The sequence below is a fragment of the Macaca fascicularis genome, chromosome 3, assembly GCF_037993035.2.
Source record: "Macaca fascicularis isolate 582-1 chromosome 3, T2T-MFA8v1.1".
In the NCBI taxonomy this organism is placed as follows: Eukaryota; Metazoa; Chordata; class Mammalia; order Primates; family Cercopithecidae; genus Macaca; species Macaca fascicularis.
This window is the reverse complement of record NC_088377.1, coordinates 169,598,013-169,613,918: the sequence shown is the minus strand read 5'-3', so window position 1 is coordinate 169,613,918 and position 15,906 is coordinate 169,598,013. Positions and strand designations below refer to the sequence as shown.

The window sequence follows — 15,906 nt, the reverse complement described above, 5'->3', positions numbered from 1 at the left end:
CTTAATTAAGGATAGAAGCCTAGCAAACACAACCACAATAACAGCCTGATTCATTAGCACCTCTGTGATAGCAGAATGGGATTTCTCACTTAAACATACATTGGTTTTAATTGTGTAATTTAGTTAGGCACTGGTAATCAATGGGGACCCATAATTCCTGGGACCAGGAGGTGAGGAGGCTATTCCTGTTCACCTTCCCTTCCCTCCTCTCATTAGAAGTTTTTGGTCTATTGAAACAGGCAGTTGATATTCCAGTGAGGATTGGCTGGAGAAGAGATCTTAAAGGAAAAGAAGGAAAATAAGGAAATGAGGAACTTCATTCAAAGGCATTCAGGGTGAAAGGACACACAGGCAAAGCTTTAGTTCACCATGTACAAGCCCACTACCATTTATCAAATCCTAGACACTTAGAACCTTTCTCAGTGCCTCCCTTGTCATAATCCAGCTCCAGAAAGGGAGAAGGAGAGGCGGAGGCAGAGGGAGAGGGAGAGGAGAAGGGAGAAGGGTTGGGAGAGGGAGAGGAAGGGGGAGGGAAAGAAAAATGCTAAAAGGCAGGAAAACGGAAGTCTCATTTTCTTGTCTTATCTCATACGAATAGGTAACTGGTTAATTGTAAGTCACCTGCTGTGAACCACATGGGAACTCCCTGTCAAGTGGCTGCTGCCTTCTAGATGGTTTGTACTATGAGTTCCATGCAAGGTGACTGGCATCCATTTCCTGCCTGCCTCACCCTGTAATTCCTCAAACTTATGGCGGTACCACCTTTAACACTAAGGAAATGCAAACATGGCATGGTGGACTCACTCAGTGAGTTGGCAGAAGACTCCAAATATCTGATATAAGGCTCCTTAGATCACTTTGCACTGAAATCTCAAATTATTATTCTCTTCCAATTCAGGAGAACAGTATTTGGTTTGCAGGCACCATGCCTTGATACCTGCTACGCTTATCCAACAGGGCTACTTCCTAAACTGTGCCTGCAGCATGACCCTGATACTTAAGATCTAATAAGGGAATTACAATAAGGACACTCAATATAAAGGTCATAGTAATAAGACAAACACTCCACACCCACTGGGGCTTTTAAGTAAAAACGTGAGGTCATGTGTCATGGTTCATGCTTACAATCCTAGCACTTTGGGAAACTAAGGCAAGAGGACTGCTTGAGGCCAGGAGCCTGAGACCAGCCTGGGCAACATAGTTGAGACCCTGTCTCTACAAAAAACAAACAATATTAGCCAGGTGTGGTGGCATGCACCTGTTGTCTCAGATACTCAGGATCTGAGGGAGGATTACTTGAGCCCAGGAGTTCAGGATTACAGTGAGCTATGATGGGGCCACTGCACTGTAGCCTGGGCAACAGAGTAAGACCCTGTCTCCAAAAAAAGGAAAAAAAGAAAAAGAAAGCAAAAAATAAAAGCATGAATTGAGAGCCAAATAGTTTCCAAATATGTGACTCAATCTCCCTCTAGGCAAAATACTAAAGTAAAATGGGACACACACGACTAGTGAAAATAAAAACTGCGTGAACCACTTTTGCTCTCATGGAAGGAAACGTGTGGGGCTCACTAAAGGCCAGATGAGGAAAAAGGATGCTTTTTAACAAATGCAGGCTGCCCAGGGATCCTGGCTTCCTTGCTAACTATGGACAAGAACTGACTGTGACTGCCTCCGAGACTGAAATCAGCACGCTAAGGAGGCGGCCACAGCAGCAGGCAGAGAGACCTTGAACAGTCTCAGTTCTGATGCTGTAAGGTCACCTGCTCACCGACCAAGCCTAAGGCAGGTGCTTAAAGGACTAGAGGGCAAGAGCGTTCAGGAGGCACTGACCTGTTGGCTACAGCTGACTTCTCTAGCCCCACCTGCTATCCCATCTGACCAAGCGATCATTCTACATACAGGGGTGCAGGAACCGTGACAGAACGGCCAGCTGGCTTGGGCCAAATGCCACTCCCTATCAAGCTGTGGGGCCGTCTGCCTGAAAAAAGGCCACATAAAAATGGAAAGTGTCCACCCCACCTTGAAGTACAGAGGGCTCTCCAAAAGGCTGGGATTAATGAGAGCAGCACATAAGGGACTGCACCCAACAATTATCTTGGCATTCCCCTTGAGAATCACAACCCAAACTCCCTCCTTACTGCAAAGACATTTCCAGCAGAATGCCACGCTTACATAATGAAGAGTGCATACGGCAGATATTTGCAAAGCTCTAGCAGGACAATCGCTGCCCAGGTGAATAATCCTACAACATGAATAGCATGCCTATACTCACTTTCAGCTTTGTAGGTAGCTTTAAAAGACCAAGGGATCTTTCTCTCTCCAAGCCTACTCCCTCAACCCACATTCTCCATGCATCTCATCCCTTCTGTTTCTTCTAGATCACTGCTCCATTCATTATCCCTGTGCAACCTTTCCTGATTCCCTCTCTTCAGAATTCAGACCAGTGCTTCTCAACATTTCAAATCTTATGTTCCCCAGGATAATCTCTCACTCCATCTTTTTTATAACTTCATTTGCCAATATTTTGTTGAGTTTTACATTCTAAAATTGATATTATGAAAACAATAGGTGTACTGAATAGCCTTTTCAGCTATCCATACCTTCTTGATTCTTGAATAAGAATTACAGTTCTAAAAGCACTCAAGATGCTGACCATGCTTGGAATGTTACCTTCACCCTTTGGCTTTTACTTTCTGCACTACTATTCCATTCTCTGTTAGATATTAGGGAAGTGCAATCTGTACTTAATAAGTCTGTTTCTAACTTCCCACTTTTACTTCCCAGTCACCTGTAATCTACCTTTAATTGACTCAACTCTGATGAAATTGTACTGAGAGAGGTTACCTGTGACTTACTAGTAGATAAACAGCATAAAAGCACTTTCCAGTTTTTATATACTTGATGTTTTATGTAAACTCTGACACTGCTGATGTCTGGGAATTCTTTACTCCCTTGGCTTCCAGAAGAATGCTGTCTCGACTGTCTCACTGCTCAGTCCATATATGAACACTTAGCCCACTCCACGCAGGTTGGTGTCTTCCAGGGTGCTTACACTTTGTAAACCTGTCCTCTAGGCACTGTAACAGTTTTAATTACTGCCTCTATGCTGATGTCTGCCTGACCTGAGTCTAAACATTCTCATGGATATTCCAAAACCAAACCAACAACCTGTTCCTAAAACCTATTCTTACTCTTATGTTGCCCTTAATTGTGGACATCTCAATCTATCTGATTGCTCAAACCTAGGACACTTTCACTTTCTCCCCTCCACTCAACACCACCCCCTACGCCTGACCAAAAAGAAGCCAGGCATTCCCAGAATCTCATCAAGTCTACCTCCTACTTTTCCAAATCTCTCCAATTTTCTCCCCAGATTTCAGACCTCTACAACTCTGCCTCTTAATTGCTCTCCCAGACTCTTGCCCCTTATTTATTCCAATATATCCACAAAAATGAACTTTCTTAACCCAAGTCTGAGCATGCTTCCCCCTTGCTTAATAGCCTCTCCAGTGACTCTGAAGGTCCACTGCGTAATCTAAAATAGAAGGACTAGCTCGTGTCTGAGTTGTCAGCCTGACTCCACGCTCTACCCTCCTCACTCTTTATACTTCACCAGTAACAACGGTTACATGGTTGCCCAGATCTACGCAGATGTTCATACCTCTACAACTCTGTACACGCTGCTATCTCTAGCTAGAATGTGCATCTCCTTCTACTCCCCCTCCCCAACACAGTAAACTCTTATATGTACTTCAAAACACAGCTCAAGATACCAGCACCTAGGGAGGTGTTCTCTGATGTCCACCTAAAGAAATAATCATTCCCTTCTCAGTGCTACTTCTAGACCTTGTCCATAATTCTATTCTCTCATCTAGTACCCAACTTTACATTTTGTTTACATGTCTGTATTCCCTTGGGTGTTTCCTGAGACCTAGGACTGTGAATTACCTGTGTATTCTTTGGGATGGGGTTTTAGGACAATGCAGAGTTCCTTGCTCCAAAGTCTCAGAGGGAAAAGCCTTCCTTCCAGCAAGCTTAGTCAGAAGTAGACTGGCACAGCTCCTTTTCTTGACTTATTTCCAGTAACGGATAGGTCACAATTTCTATGATAGAGCCATAGCTATGTGCACACATGCTGCACAACCATGCCACTCCAAATTGAGGGGCAAGGTAAACTCTAGTTATAAAAACACTAACTCTTTGCAAGGGGAAGGAGCATATCTGTTGATGATCTGCTTTATAATGGGCTTGTTTTAGATTCAACTCATTAAACTCCAACAATCATGAGGCAGGAAGTTATAACTGATGTGTAAACTGAGGCCTGAAGAGGTAAATAACCTCGCTAAAGTCACCTGCTTATACACAGTAGAGCCATGATGCAAACTGAGATCTGCTTTCTCAAGACTTTTCCCTGTCCTGTATTCTTGCCAGGTTTCTGAAGAAACCAAAAGATGCATAATATAACAGCATACACTATGGCAGGAGAAAAATGTAAAAGGCTTATATTTTTATCACGTATTTGCTTCTGTGTAATCTATCTTTCACAATGTAAGTTAACTCAGGCAATGCCTTTTGAATTGCTAAGCTTAAAATAATGCCAAATACACACAGAAACTGGCTGATACAGAGTCGAGTGATCAGACTGCTTGTGTCTAAGCAACGTAAAACTAGAAGAATTCTGCAGGAAAACTCCAGCCAAATGGTCTGTGCTCTGAGCGGGCTCCATTCAGGTAGTTTAGAGTTTAAAAGACAGAACTTCAATGTTCTCTTTCCCTTGTACATTTGTGGCCAAGTTTCCCAGGAAGAATAATATGGTTTCTCTTTTTTACCTCTGGGATAAAGCTCTACATTGCCAAAACGATGCTTTTTTTTCTCAGCTGCAGAGCAGAGGATGAGTTGAAAATACACAGGCATACCTCAGAGATACTGCGGGTTCAGTTCCAGACCACTGCAATAAGTGAATATTGCTATAGAGCAAGTCACAAAAATTTTTAGTTTTCCAGGGCATATAAAAGTGTGCACCCTATACTGTAGTTTAATAAAAGCACTTTATTGTTAAAAAATGCTAATGATCATCTGAGCCTTCAGTGAATCATAATCTTTTTGCTGTTGGAGGGTCTTGCTTCCATGTTCATGGCTGCTGACTGATCAGGGTGGTGCTTGCTGATGGAGGTGGTGGCTGTGGCAAAAAAACAATGAGGTTTGCTGCATCAACTGGCTCTTCCTTTCACAAAATACTTCTCTGTAGCATGGAATGCTGTTGGATAGCATTTCATTCACTTTAGAACTTCTTTCAAAATTAAAGTCCATTCTCTCAAACCCTGATGCTGCTTCATGAAGTTTACGTAATATTCTGAATCCTTTGTTGTCATTTCTACAATATTCACAGCATCTTTGCCAGGACCAGATTCCATTTCATGAAATAACTTTCTTTGCTCATTTATAAGAAGCAGCTCCTCATCTGTTCAAATTCTTTTCATGAGATTTCAGTAACTCAGTTTTATCCCCAGGCTCTACTACTAATTCTAGTTCTTTTGCTATTTCTATCATATCTGCAGCTACTTCCTCCATTGAAGTCTTGAACTCTTTGAAGTCAACCATGAGGCTTAGAATAACTTCCTTCAAATTTCTGTTTATGTTGGTTGCTGTTTCAACCTCCTCCCATGAATCACGAATGTTCTCAATGGCATTTAAAGTGGTGAATCCATTCCAGAAAGTTTTCAATTTGCTTCCCAGATCCATCAGAAAAATCACTAATTATGGCAGCTTTAGGCTTACAAAACATATTTCTTAAATAGCAAGGTTTGAAAATCAAAATTACTCCTTGATACATAGGCTGCAGAATGAATGCTGTGTTAGCAGGCATGTACAATCTTTGTGTACAACTCTTTCAGAGCTCTTGGGTGACCAGCTAGCTGCAGCACTGTGAATGAGCAGTAATATTTTGAAAAAAAATCTTTTTTTTTTTTCTGAGCAGTAGGTCTCAACAATGGGCTTAAAATATTCCATAAACCAGGCTGTCACCAGATGTGCTGTCATACAGGCTGCTTTGTTGTTCCTTTTACAGAGCACAGGCAGAGTAGATTCAGCATCATTCTTAGGGGCCTTAGGCTTTTTGGAATGGTCGATGAGCAATGGCTTTAACTTAAAAGTCACCAGCTGCATAAGGTCTTAACAACAGAGTCCACTTGTCTTTTGAAACTCGGAAGGCAGGCATTGACTTCTCTCTAGCTATCAAAATCCTGGATGGCACCTTCTTCCAGTAGAAGGCTGTTTCATCTACATTGAAAATCTGGTGTTTGGTGTAGCCACCTTCACCAGAGATCTTAGCTGGATCTCCTGGATAACTTGTTGCAGTTTCTACATCAGCACTTGCTGCTTCACCTTGTACTTTTATGTTATGAAGATGGCTTCTTTCCTTAAACCTCATGAACTAACCTCTAACAGCTTCACACTTTTCTTCTGCAGCTTCTTTACCTCTCAGTGTTCACAGAATTGAGGAGAGTCAAATCCAGAGGGCTTTCTCTGGATTAGACTTTGGCTTAAGGAAATATTGTGACTGGTTTGATCTTCTATCCAGAACACTAAAATGTTTCTGTATCAGCAATAAGACTGTTTCGATTTCTTTTCCATTTCTATTTTCTTTTCTATTTTGAGATAGGTTCTCATTATGCTGCCCAGGCTGATCTGTAACTCCTGGGCTCAGCCTACTGAGTAGTTGAGAGTACAAGCATGCACCACTGCACCCAACTTTGTCTGGTTTTCTTATCATTCAATGGGTGGAGCAGTCAGAACACATACAACATTTATCAATTAAGTTTACCATCTTATATGACTGTGGTTCATGATGACCCAAAACAGTTGAAATAGTACCATCAAAGATCACTGGTCACAGATCACCATAACAGATATAATAATAATAAAGTTTGATATAATAACGATAAAGTTTGAGATGTTGTGAAAATTACCAAATGTGACAGACACATGCTGCTGGAGAAATGGCACTGACATACTTGCTTAACATAGGGTTGCCGCAATCTATTTATTTATTTTTAATAGATATTTACTTAATATCTATTAAAAATGCAATATCTGAAGCGCAATAAAAAGAAGTGCAATAAACCCGGATATGACTGTGCCTCCAACTCTCCAGCAAAAGTTCACTACCAAGAAACGTCATGGGAATAGAAACCTTAGTAAAAAGGCACAAATGACTTCATAAAAGGACTCCCTCACACACTGCCACACAGCCCTTCAGTTTACCATAACTCACATTAGCAAAATAAAAGCACAGTCCTCCAATAAGGTATGAGTTTTTTTGCATCCCTTCTTTTGCACAGCTGCCCTGAGCTTGGTGTCACACTTCAATGAGTCCCTTCAGAAGGCCTGCAGAATGGTGCAATGATCAAGTTTATAAGAGTATGCACAAGAGCCACAATGAGAAGTGACAGCCAAGCAGCAGCAGTGAGCTCCATAGTCATGTGTTCAGGGAGTGATTTATCTCACATAACTCGATCCATTTAGTGGGGGCCTGAGGGAGACCCTTATCCAGACAAGAAACTACCTGTGCCTTCTAAGAAAAGGAGGCCAAGGTGATCTGGCAGGAGACAGCAAGCATGACTCCTGTTTCTCTTTTCCCATAACAAATTCTATTCAATAATTCAACGTAAGAAGTGCTGAGACAACAGGACAGTAACAAAAAAGGAAAGGTGGGGACCATGTGCATCTGGGGACCATGGCAGGACATATCTTTTGCAAGTGAATGAATGTTTGTGTGTGCAGGGGTGGCTGGGCGGAGTTGGGGTGGTGGTGGAAGTAAAATGACAGCTTTCCCTCAAAGACTGCAGTCTCTGTGAAGTACCAACTGGAAATAAATAATGATTATTTGCCAGCAGCAAAGAAATGAAGCAGTTTGTTCCTTGAATGCATAAATGTAAATTGCTCAAAGAGCACAGTTTATACATAGCCTTCTGGCTTGTGAAATATTAAGCTACCAGAAAAGATAGGGTAAGACGCACATTAAGTCAGCGAAGAAAGGAGCATCACTTGCCTTAGCACGTCAACCTCAGCACAACAAGAAATACTATTGATGTGGGAAGAGTGTGTGAAAGCAACATCATGGCTGGGGTTTCGTAAAGGACTGGGATCTTAATGGCATTTGAAAAGAATGAAACGGAGACAAACGGCACTGCCTGGGGAGGTACAGGGGAAGAGTGTCTCGGCTCCACTGAGGCCTCCCCACAACTAACATGGCATGGGTGGTCTGTTTCAAGTGGGTAATGAATGCTAACTCTGAGAATTCCGTCGTTGGTATTTTCCTAAGTCTGGAATTTCCTTCGCTTTAGCTCTATAAGGGCTGCGTGCTTTCAAGTTGCTCTACTCCTACATCCTGCGCTTGGTAGAAACAAGGAGCAGAAAGAGGGTGCAGTGCTGGGTCTGCAGTGACAGGAGGATCCGATCTAGAAACTGTGTTTGCATATCCCAACCAGAGAGGAAAAGCATACTGGTGGGCTCTAGGGCCTACCCAGAACACAGTGGGAAAGGAGGGTATGTGGCCTCCAGGGATGACTTCTGAGCTCAGAGTAACATGTAACACATAAGACTTACCTGCAAGCAAGAAGGTGATAAGGCAAGTTTCCTTTGGCAAATAGAGTTTGAGACGAGAACCACTGAAGACGTATTCCACCACAGCTTCAGAACGACCTGCCCGCTGAAGAAAAGGCAGGAACTGTTTTGCTTTTTGGGTATCCTGATGGAGAAAAGAGGAAAAGAGTAACTGGAAAGTAATGAAACCCAACATTTCTTTCTTTCTAGTCTAGGACAAAAAGTTTGGCAGGAAGCTAAGCAAATAACCCTATTTATAGACATTTCTGAAACCAAGACATAGACATGATACTCATGAGGCCTCAGTAGAAGAAATATAGTTAATCGACAGTTTCCAGAACATTCTCATTGACTTAAATACTCAGTTAAAAGGGTGCTTCGAAAATGAGACGTTCACACCAGAGTTCTCTGGGGCAAGAAGAGCTCATCTTCCTTTAACATAAAATTGAGGGGCCAGGCGCAGTGGCTCACGCCTGTAATCCCAGCACTTTGGGAGGCCAAGGCAGGTGGATCACCTGAGGTCAGGGGTTTGAAACCATCTTGGCCAACGTGGCAAAAGCCCGTCTCTACTAAAAATAGAAAAAAATTAGCCAGGCATGGTGGCACATGCCTGTAATCCCAGCTACTTGGGAGGCTGAATCAGGAGAATTGCTTGAACCTGGGAAGTGGAGGTTGCAGTGAGCCAAAATCGCGCCATGTTCACTCCAGTCTGGGCAACAAGAGCGAAACTCCGTCTCGGAAAAAAAAAAAAAAAAAAGAAAAAAGAGGTAAGAAGACCAGTACTAACCTTCTATTATTTAACCTTTAATATTCATCCCCCCCTCCAAAAAAAAAAGTGACGCCTAGGCTATGTCACATAGTCCCTATAACCCTGTGCCAGGAAGCCAAAAGTAGTTTATCTTTAAATAGGTTATGTAAGATTCAGAGCTCACAGTTTCTTAACCTTGAGAAGAGGCCAGCCTTCTCCAGGCACTAGTATAGCAACTCCTGCTCTATGTTCATTTTGGGGATGAGATGATACCTGGGGCCTACTGTTCCTACCCAGGGAAATCTCGAACAGCAGGGTGTGGTCAATTCAGACAAATACCACTTCATGTCAGCATGAATCATTATAGAAATAACAAAAACACATAAAACGGAATAGCAGCTTAAAAACTTTTTTTCGTGCATCAACACAAAGTCTGTGCGTTCTGTCCTCCAGAGAGCCAAATCATGGACATTTCGACTCTCAGAACTCTCAGCCACAGAGAAGCGAAGGGCCTTCAAATTCTTTCAGTCTCTCAAGCTAATTAAACAGATAATAGAGTAAGCAAGCATCAAAATATCACATCGCATATGCTGGGGAAACAGTCACTGGATTTTAGAGTTTTAGGTTTTCAGCCCAGCCAGCAGAACTGAAAACTCCCTCTGAGGACACCAAGTTCTGCAAACTTTCCTGACTTCTGTGACACAAGCAGTCTGCACCCAGCCAAGTTCTTCCTTTCTGACTCTTCTAGCAACAGAGCTATTTTATTTAAATTAATGCACATTAGATAATGAAAACAGAACAAGCCATCAAGTATTTCAGAGTAGCCAAAGGGGCTCCTCTCATTCAGAAGCAGTGAGGTAGGCTGGGATGAAAACAATATTTATAGTAACTAAGATTCATGCTTCCCATCAAATAGATTCCTAGAGAAAAAGACAGCGATCCATTCTCAGTGTCTCTAACAGTACAGTGGTAAAAGGCAAGGTAACCATGAGCTTTAGTGGGTTGGAAACTTCCCCACTGAACACTTAAGCAACACATTCTCCTACACATATACAGCATGAAAAATGCTTGTCTGGCAGCTGGCTGAAGTCCAGAACAGTCAAGCAAGATAAATGCTCCATGAGAAAGAAAGCACTACTTGATTAAAATCCTTGTGCCATACTAGTCTAAATCTGGGACATTATTCATGAGCTGAACCAGTAAGTCAACAATAATTATCAAATTGATTATTGCAAATCATGAGGCAACCTAACATCTCGGAAGAGAAGGCCTTTTTCCTCAAGATCAGAGCAAACTATATTTTTCAGAAATAGACTGCTGCTCATCACTGTCCTTTGGATGTAGTTATCTGGAAAAAATGCTTATAGGAATAACAACGGCACACACACAGGCATGCCTTTCATGTTTGAACTAACGAGGAGGTTGCAGCACACTCTCTTCTTTTTTTGCTAAACTCTTACCTACTTTATAAAGAGAGAAATCTACTCAGACTGAGAATAATCAAGGAGCCTCAAAGGGACCTTAGTGCTACCCATGTCATAAAAATCAACACATGTTCCTGACTCCTCCCAAGTCTCAATGCACAACTCAATAGCTCTAGTCCAGAAATGACACATGGGAAGATAATCAAGAGGATGACATGTCATTGATTATGGCAAAGATCAGAAGTGAAAGCCAACTATGAAAATCAGGCTGGGCGCAGTGGCTCACGCCTGTAATCCCAGCACTTTGGGAGGCCGAGGCAGGCGGATCACAAGGTCAGGAGATCGAGACTATCCTGGCTAACATGGTGAAATCCCGCCTCTACTAAAAATACCAAAAAAAAAAAAAAAAGAAAGAAAGAAAGAAAAAATAGCCAGGAGTGGTGGCCGACGCCTGTAGTCCCAGCTACTTGGGAGGCTGAGGCAGGAGAAAGGCATGAACCCGGGAGGCAGACTTGCAGTGAGCCAAGATCATACCACTGCACTCCAGCCTGGGCAACAGAGCGAGACTCCATCAAAAAAAAAAAAAAAATCATCCAAGCTGACAGAATATTAAGTTCTTATAAAGTCAATTAAATTGATTACAAGAACCCACAGATGTTGGCGCTTTCAAATCTCAGTCACAGCCACACAAAGGTGTGTGTCTTTCCTTGTCATCTTAAGCACTTTTTTGCTTGGCATGTTCCTTTTCAATACAAGCATTCTTGAAATCTTTAATATTTGTTTCAGTGGCTCAAATGAAAAACACTAGTTAGGAAGACTGGCAAGTTTCCTCAGGTGATACAGCTGTAAATCCTCCCTGGTAATTTAGTTATGGAAATTATTTATTTTAGAAATTCTGATTATACCATTATAAAATTGACTGAATTCCGTTAAGTAATTTGCCTTCCAAAGAGAGAGTGCAAGTAGCAATGTGCTTCAGTCTCTTAGACACATTTCCAGAGTTAATAAGAGCCAGGGAGACAGAGATTTTCTCTCTAGAAAAGAGAAGAGAAGAGAAGAGAAGAGAAGAGAAGAGAAGAGAAGAGAAGAGAAGAGAAGAGAAGAGAAGAGAAGAGAAGAGAAGAAAGAAAAGAAAACCTGGCCGGGCACGATGGCTCACGGCTGTAATCCCAGCACTTTGGGAAGCGGAGGCAGGCGGATCATTTGAGATCAGGAGTTCGCGACCAGCCTGGCCAACATGGGAAACCCTAAAAATACAAAAATTAGTCAGGTGTAGCAGGGTGTGCCTGTAATCCCAGCTACTTGGGAGGCTGAGGCAGGAGAATCATTTGAACCTGGGACGCGGAGGTTGCAGTGAGCCCAATCATACCATTGCACTCGAGCCTGGGTGACAAGAGTGAAACTCCATCTCAAAACAAAAAACAAAAAACCACCCAAAACCATATACATAAATAAAGGTTAAAGACCTTAGATTTAAAGAGATAACTACAGGACTTGCTACACAGAATGCTCACTTCAAGGCAATATCAAATATTTCTGCTTATATATCTATATGCTAAGGCTTTCACTCTCAGTTTTCATTGCTATTGCTTACTTACATAAGGTCTGGGATTCTATTTGCCAGTTTTCTGCCACTACATTGGCTCATAGCTTTGCGAATTCAAGTAAATAAATTAGCTGTGGTTTTTTGTTATCTACACCAATATTCTCCTCCACTGGTGTAAATAATCAGGAAGCAACTGGATTTCTGACAAGAGAAGTCTTCTTTTGTTGTTGTACTGGTAGTTTTCACATTACCTGTGCTCTACAACAAACTATACATAAGTATTTTCCTGTACTCTTAGAAAAGCTAATTTAAGATTGCATTAGCTACATTTAACCTGCTATTGTGGATGGCATCTCTTTAAGGAATGTTTCTGCCTCCTCAATGCACCTTGAAATTGAGAAAGTAATGATGCAACAAATGTGCCTGGGGTGACTTCATTTCAAAGGATGTTAATATCTATATCTCAAACTTAGAGGAATAGGGTTCTGAACGACCCTCCAGAATGGCAGGATGATCCTTAGAGAGAAGCAGAGAAGCAAAGGTTATAAAAACACCTTATTTATAAATTCTCACTCTGCCCTGACTTCTGGCTGGTCAGGCCAAATCTCTTCGAAATATGGGTACATCTATTTATGGCTATAAGACATCCCCTTCAGCAGTTAGATTGGAACTTATCTCCACAAAGTACCTTGCTGTGTATACAAACACATGTTTAAAATAATTTAGTATGATGAATTCCCAGGCTTGGGAGAATGGGAGATTCGGGTGGATAGGTGGGAGAGCAGAGGAAGCAGAATCCTTGTACAGCCGGCACAGGATAGAAGTGTCTGAAAGACCACCACCCCAGACAGCCAGGTCACCTGCTTCCTAGAGGAGCTGAACTACAGAAATCACAATTCTGTGAATTCTGGAACAGAGTTTAGGCTGTCGGTGTGCACTAGATGTATGCAAAGTGATTCCCATGATTTCTCCAACGAAAGTCCCCAAATAGTAGGCATGAAACTAGAAAGGGCTGGTGAGAGGTAAACATAACAGCACACCAAACAGCATGGGAAAATGGGAATAGACTAAACCTATTAGTTAACAATTAACCACTCAGGATTGTCATGTGCAAGGCTCAAATGGGAATTGTTAATAATGAAGATCACGAATTAGTTCTCATCATCACAATCACTCTTTGATTAACATCACAGGAAAATGAACTAAAAACAAATACATGCAGAACTTATTATGTTACTGGGGAAGCATATTCTACCAGCACTTGAGAAACAGCTAGAAAGAAGTCCATCAACCCTGACGGGCCTTCCTGGAGGTGCAAGCATATGCTCTACTGCCCATCCCAGGATGTTTCTTCCTATGAAGCTCTCTGTACTGCTTGGTCCCACCAGGGATGACCTGAGGGTAAAGGACTCCAGGGCACAATGCTGTTTGGGTCTAACCAATCTTAACTCTAAAGTAGCAAAATCCTTGTGAACAAGAGGACAGACACAGGAAAAAAAAAAAGAGTGTGGAGATCAGAACGAATCGTTAAGGATAGTGAAGCAAATGTGCTCTCTCATTTTAAGATGTATGGTGATCATTCACTGCCATAGTTATCTATGTTTTTCAGGGTTGTGCAGACCAGAAGAATTACTTTTGTGGCTATGTGGAAGACAAATCACAACTACAACTCCTGTCAGCAAGGCAAAACCATCACCTATCGCTCCACACTCTTACTACTTTCCACATCTTGGGCCCTGTGGCCCCAAGTGCCATTTTAATTTACAGAATGAGTTTATGATTCGATGAAGAGCCAGTTGTACCAGTTGTACAGCGTGATCATCTCTTGAAATACACGGAACCCTGCGAGGGGAGGATTCTCTGTGAATGCCCTTGAGCTCCTGTGTCACCACAAAGCACTTGCAAATTGGAAACTGTTCTTCCCTGGCTGCTCATCAATACTTTGTGGTGAGATGTGTACTAGAGAGACCAGGGAGGGCGTAAACTTCAGTGAGCTGCAAGTTTAACAGGAATGAAGTGAACATAGAGGAGAACACTGACAAAAACAAACCCCCAAACAAAAAAATTACAACAGGAAAAAAAAGGTGCTAAAACTAGGCCATCAATTATCTTTCAATAATTGGGTAGCATGGCACATGCCTATAATCCTAGCGCTTTGAGAGGCAGAGGTGGGAGCATCACATGAGGCTAGGAGTTCAAGACCCCATCTCTACAAAAAATTTGAAAATTAGTCAAGCACGGTGGCACGGGCCTGTAGTCCCAGCTGCTTGGGAGGCTAAGGCAAGAGGACTGCTTCAGCCCAGGAGTTTGAGGCTGCAGTGAGCTATAATCATGCCACAACACTCTAGCCTGGGTGACAGATTGAGACCTTGTCTCTTAAAAAATTAAAAATCAGATTCTCACACTGTTTACTTGGTTGGTAAAGCACCTCACTCAGGCCTGCAGCATGTTGAACATAGGAGAAACCACAGCCCAGGCTGTGAGCTTGAGTTCTGGGAGCATGAATCAAGAGGACATTTGGACGTTTGTAGGAGCATTAAGCAGGAAGAAAGCCCTGAGCTTAGGATGTGTCATTCTAATTGGTGATGCCCTCAACAGAGTATTATAATTATTAAAAGAAATGTCCTGGCTAAGCAAATTTTCCATAGGGGGCAGGAATGGTATGCTTGCCCAAATGGAGAAGGAAGCCACAGGGCAAAGTAGTGCAAGGGTAGCACTCCAACGTGTGGAAGAAAACCATCACTCTCCAATCAGACTTGCAAGGAACTGAATCACCTACGAGTTTAAGGAGCCCTAAGAAAGTCAGACATCTACAAATATTTTTATTAGGTTGGTCCTACCCACCATTTATTTTTTCCTTTCCACAGTGTACAATTCTGAGAAATGAAACCAGAACTTGGCAAATACTCAGGAACAGAAGACACATCTCTATGTTTAGAATGAAAATATGCAAAGCACCATTCGGACAATCACTGCAGTCCACTAAAATAAAGTGAAATCCTGTTAGAGGAACAGATTAGGGACCCTCAGAAAATGGTCTGGGCCAGGCATGGTGGCCTCATGCCTGTAATGTTTTGCCTGAGGCAAAAACATTGCTTGAGCCGGGGAGTTTGAGACCAGCCTGGCCATCATCATGGGACCTTGCCTCACAAAAAGAAAGAAAGAAAGAAAAAAAAAAATCAGCTGGGCTTGGTGGTGCACATCTGCAGTCTTATGTACTCAGGAGGCTGATGTGGGAGGATAGCTTAAGCCTTGGAGGTAGAGGTTGCAGTGAGCAGTGATGGCACACCACTGTACTCCCAGCCTGGATGACAGAGTAAGACCTTGTCTCATTCTTTAAAAAAACAAAGCAAGACAAAGCAAAGATAATGGCCTGGATGTTATACATAATCACTAAAACTGGAAATAACCTAAATATCCCTCAACTGGGTATAAATTTTAGTACACCACACAATGGAATACTACTCTACACTAAAAAAGACATGGGCAACAACATGTATAAATCTCAAATACATGATTACATTTGTATGACATTTTGACAAAGGTTAAACTATAGTTAAACAGAACAACACGAGTGGTTGCCA

The 15,906-nt window shown here is 42.2% G+C and overlaps 1 protein-coding gene across 2 annotated transcripts in view; it reads right to left on the bottom strand.

Annotated features, from left to right (window-relative positions):
* Positions 1 to 15,906, bottom strand: part of SND1 (staphylococcal nuclease and tudor domain containing 1) — a 438,973-nt gene that overhangs the window by 152,513 nt on the left and 270,554 nt on the right. For both annotated transcript variants that reach the window (XM_005550684.4, XM_074035938.1), the window contains exon 15: positions 8,608 to 8,749. In XM_005550684.4, coding sequence (XP_005550741.1) covers positions 8,608 to 8,749 — 142 coding nt within the window. The remainder of the gene's footprint in view (positions 1 to 8,607; positions 8,750 to 15,906) is intronic.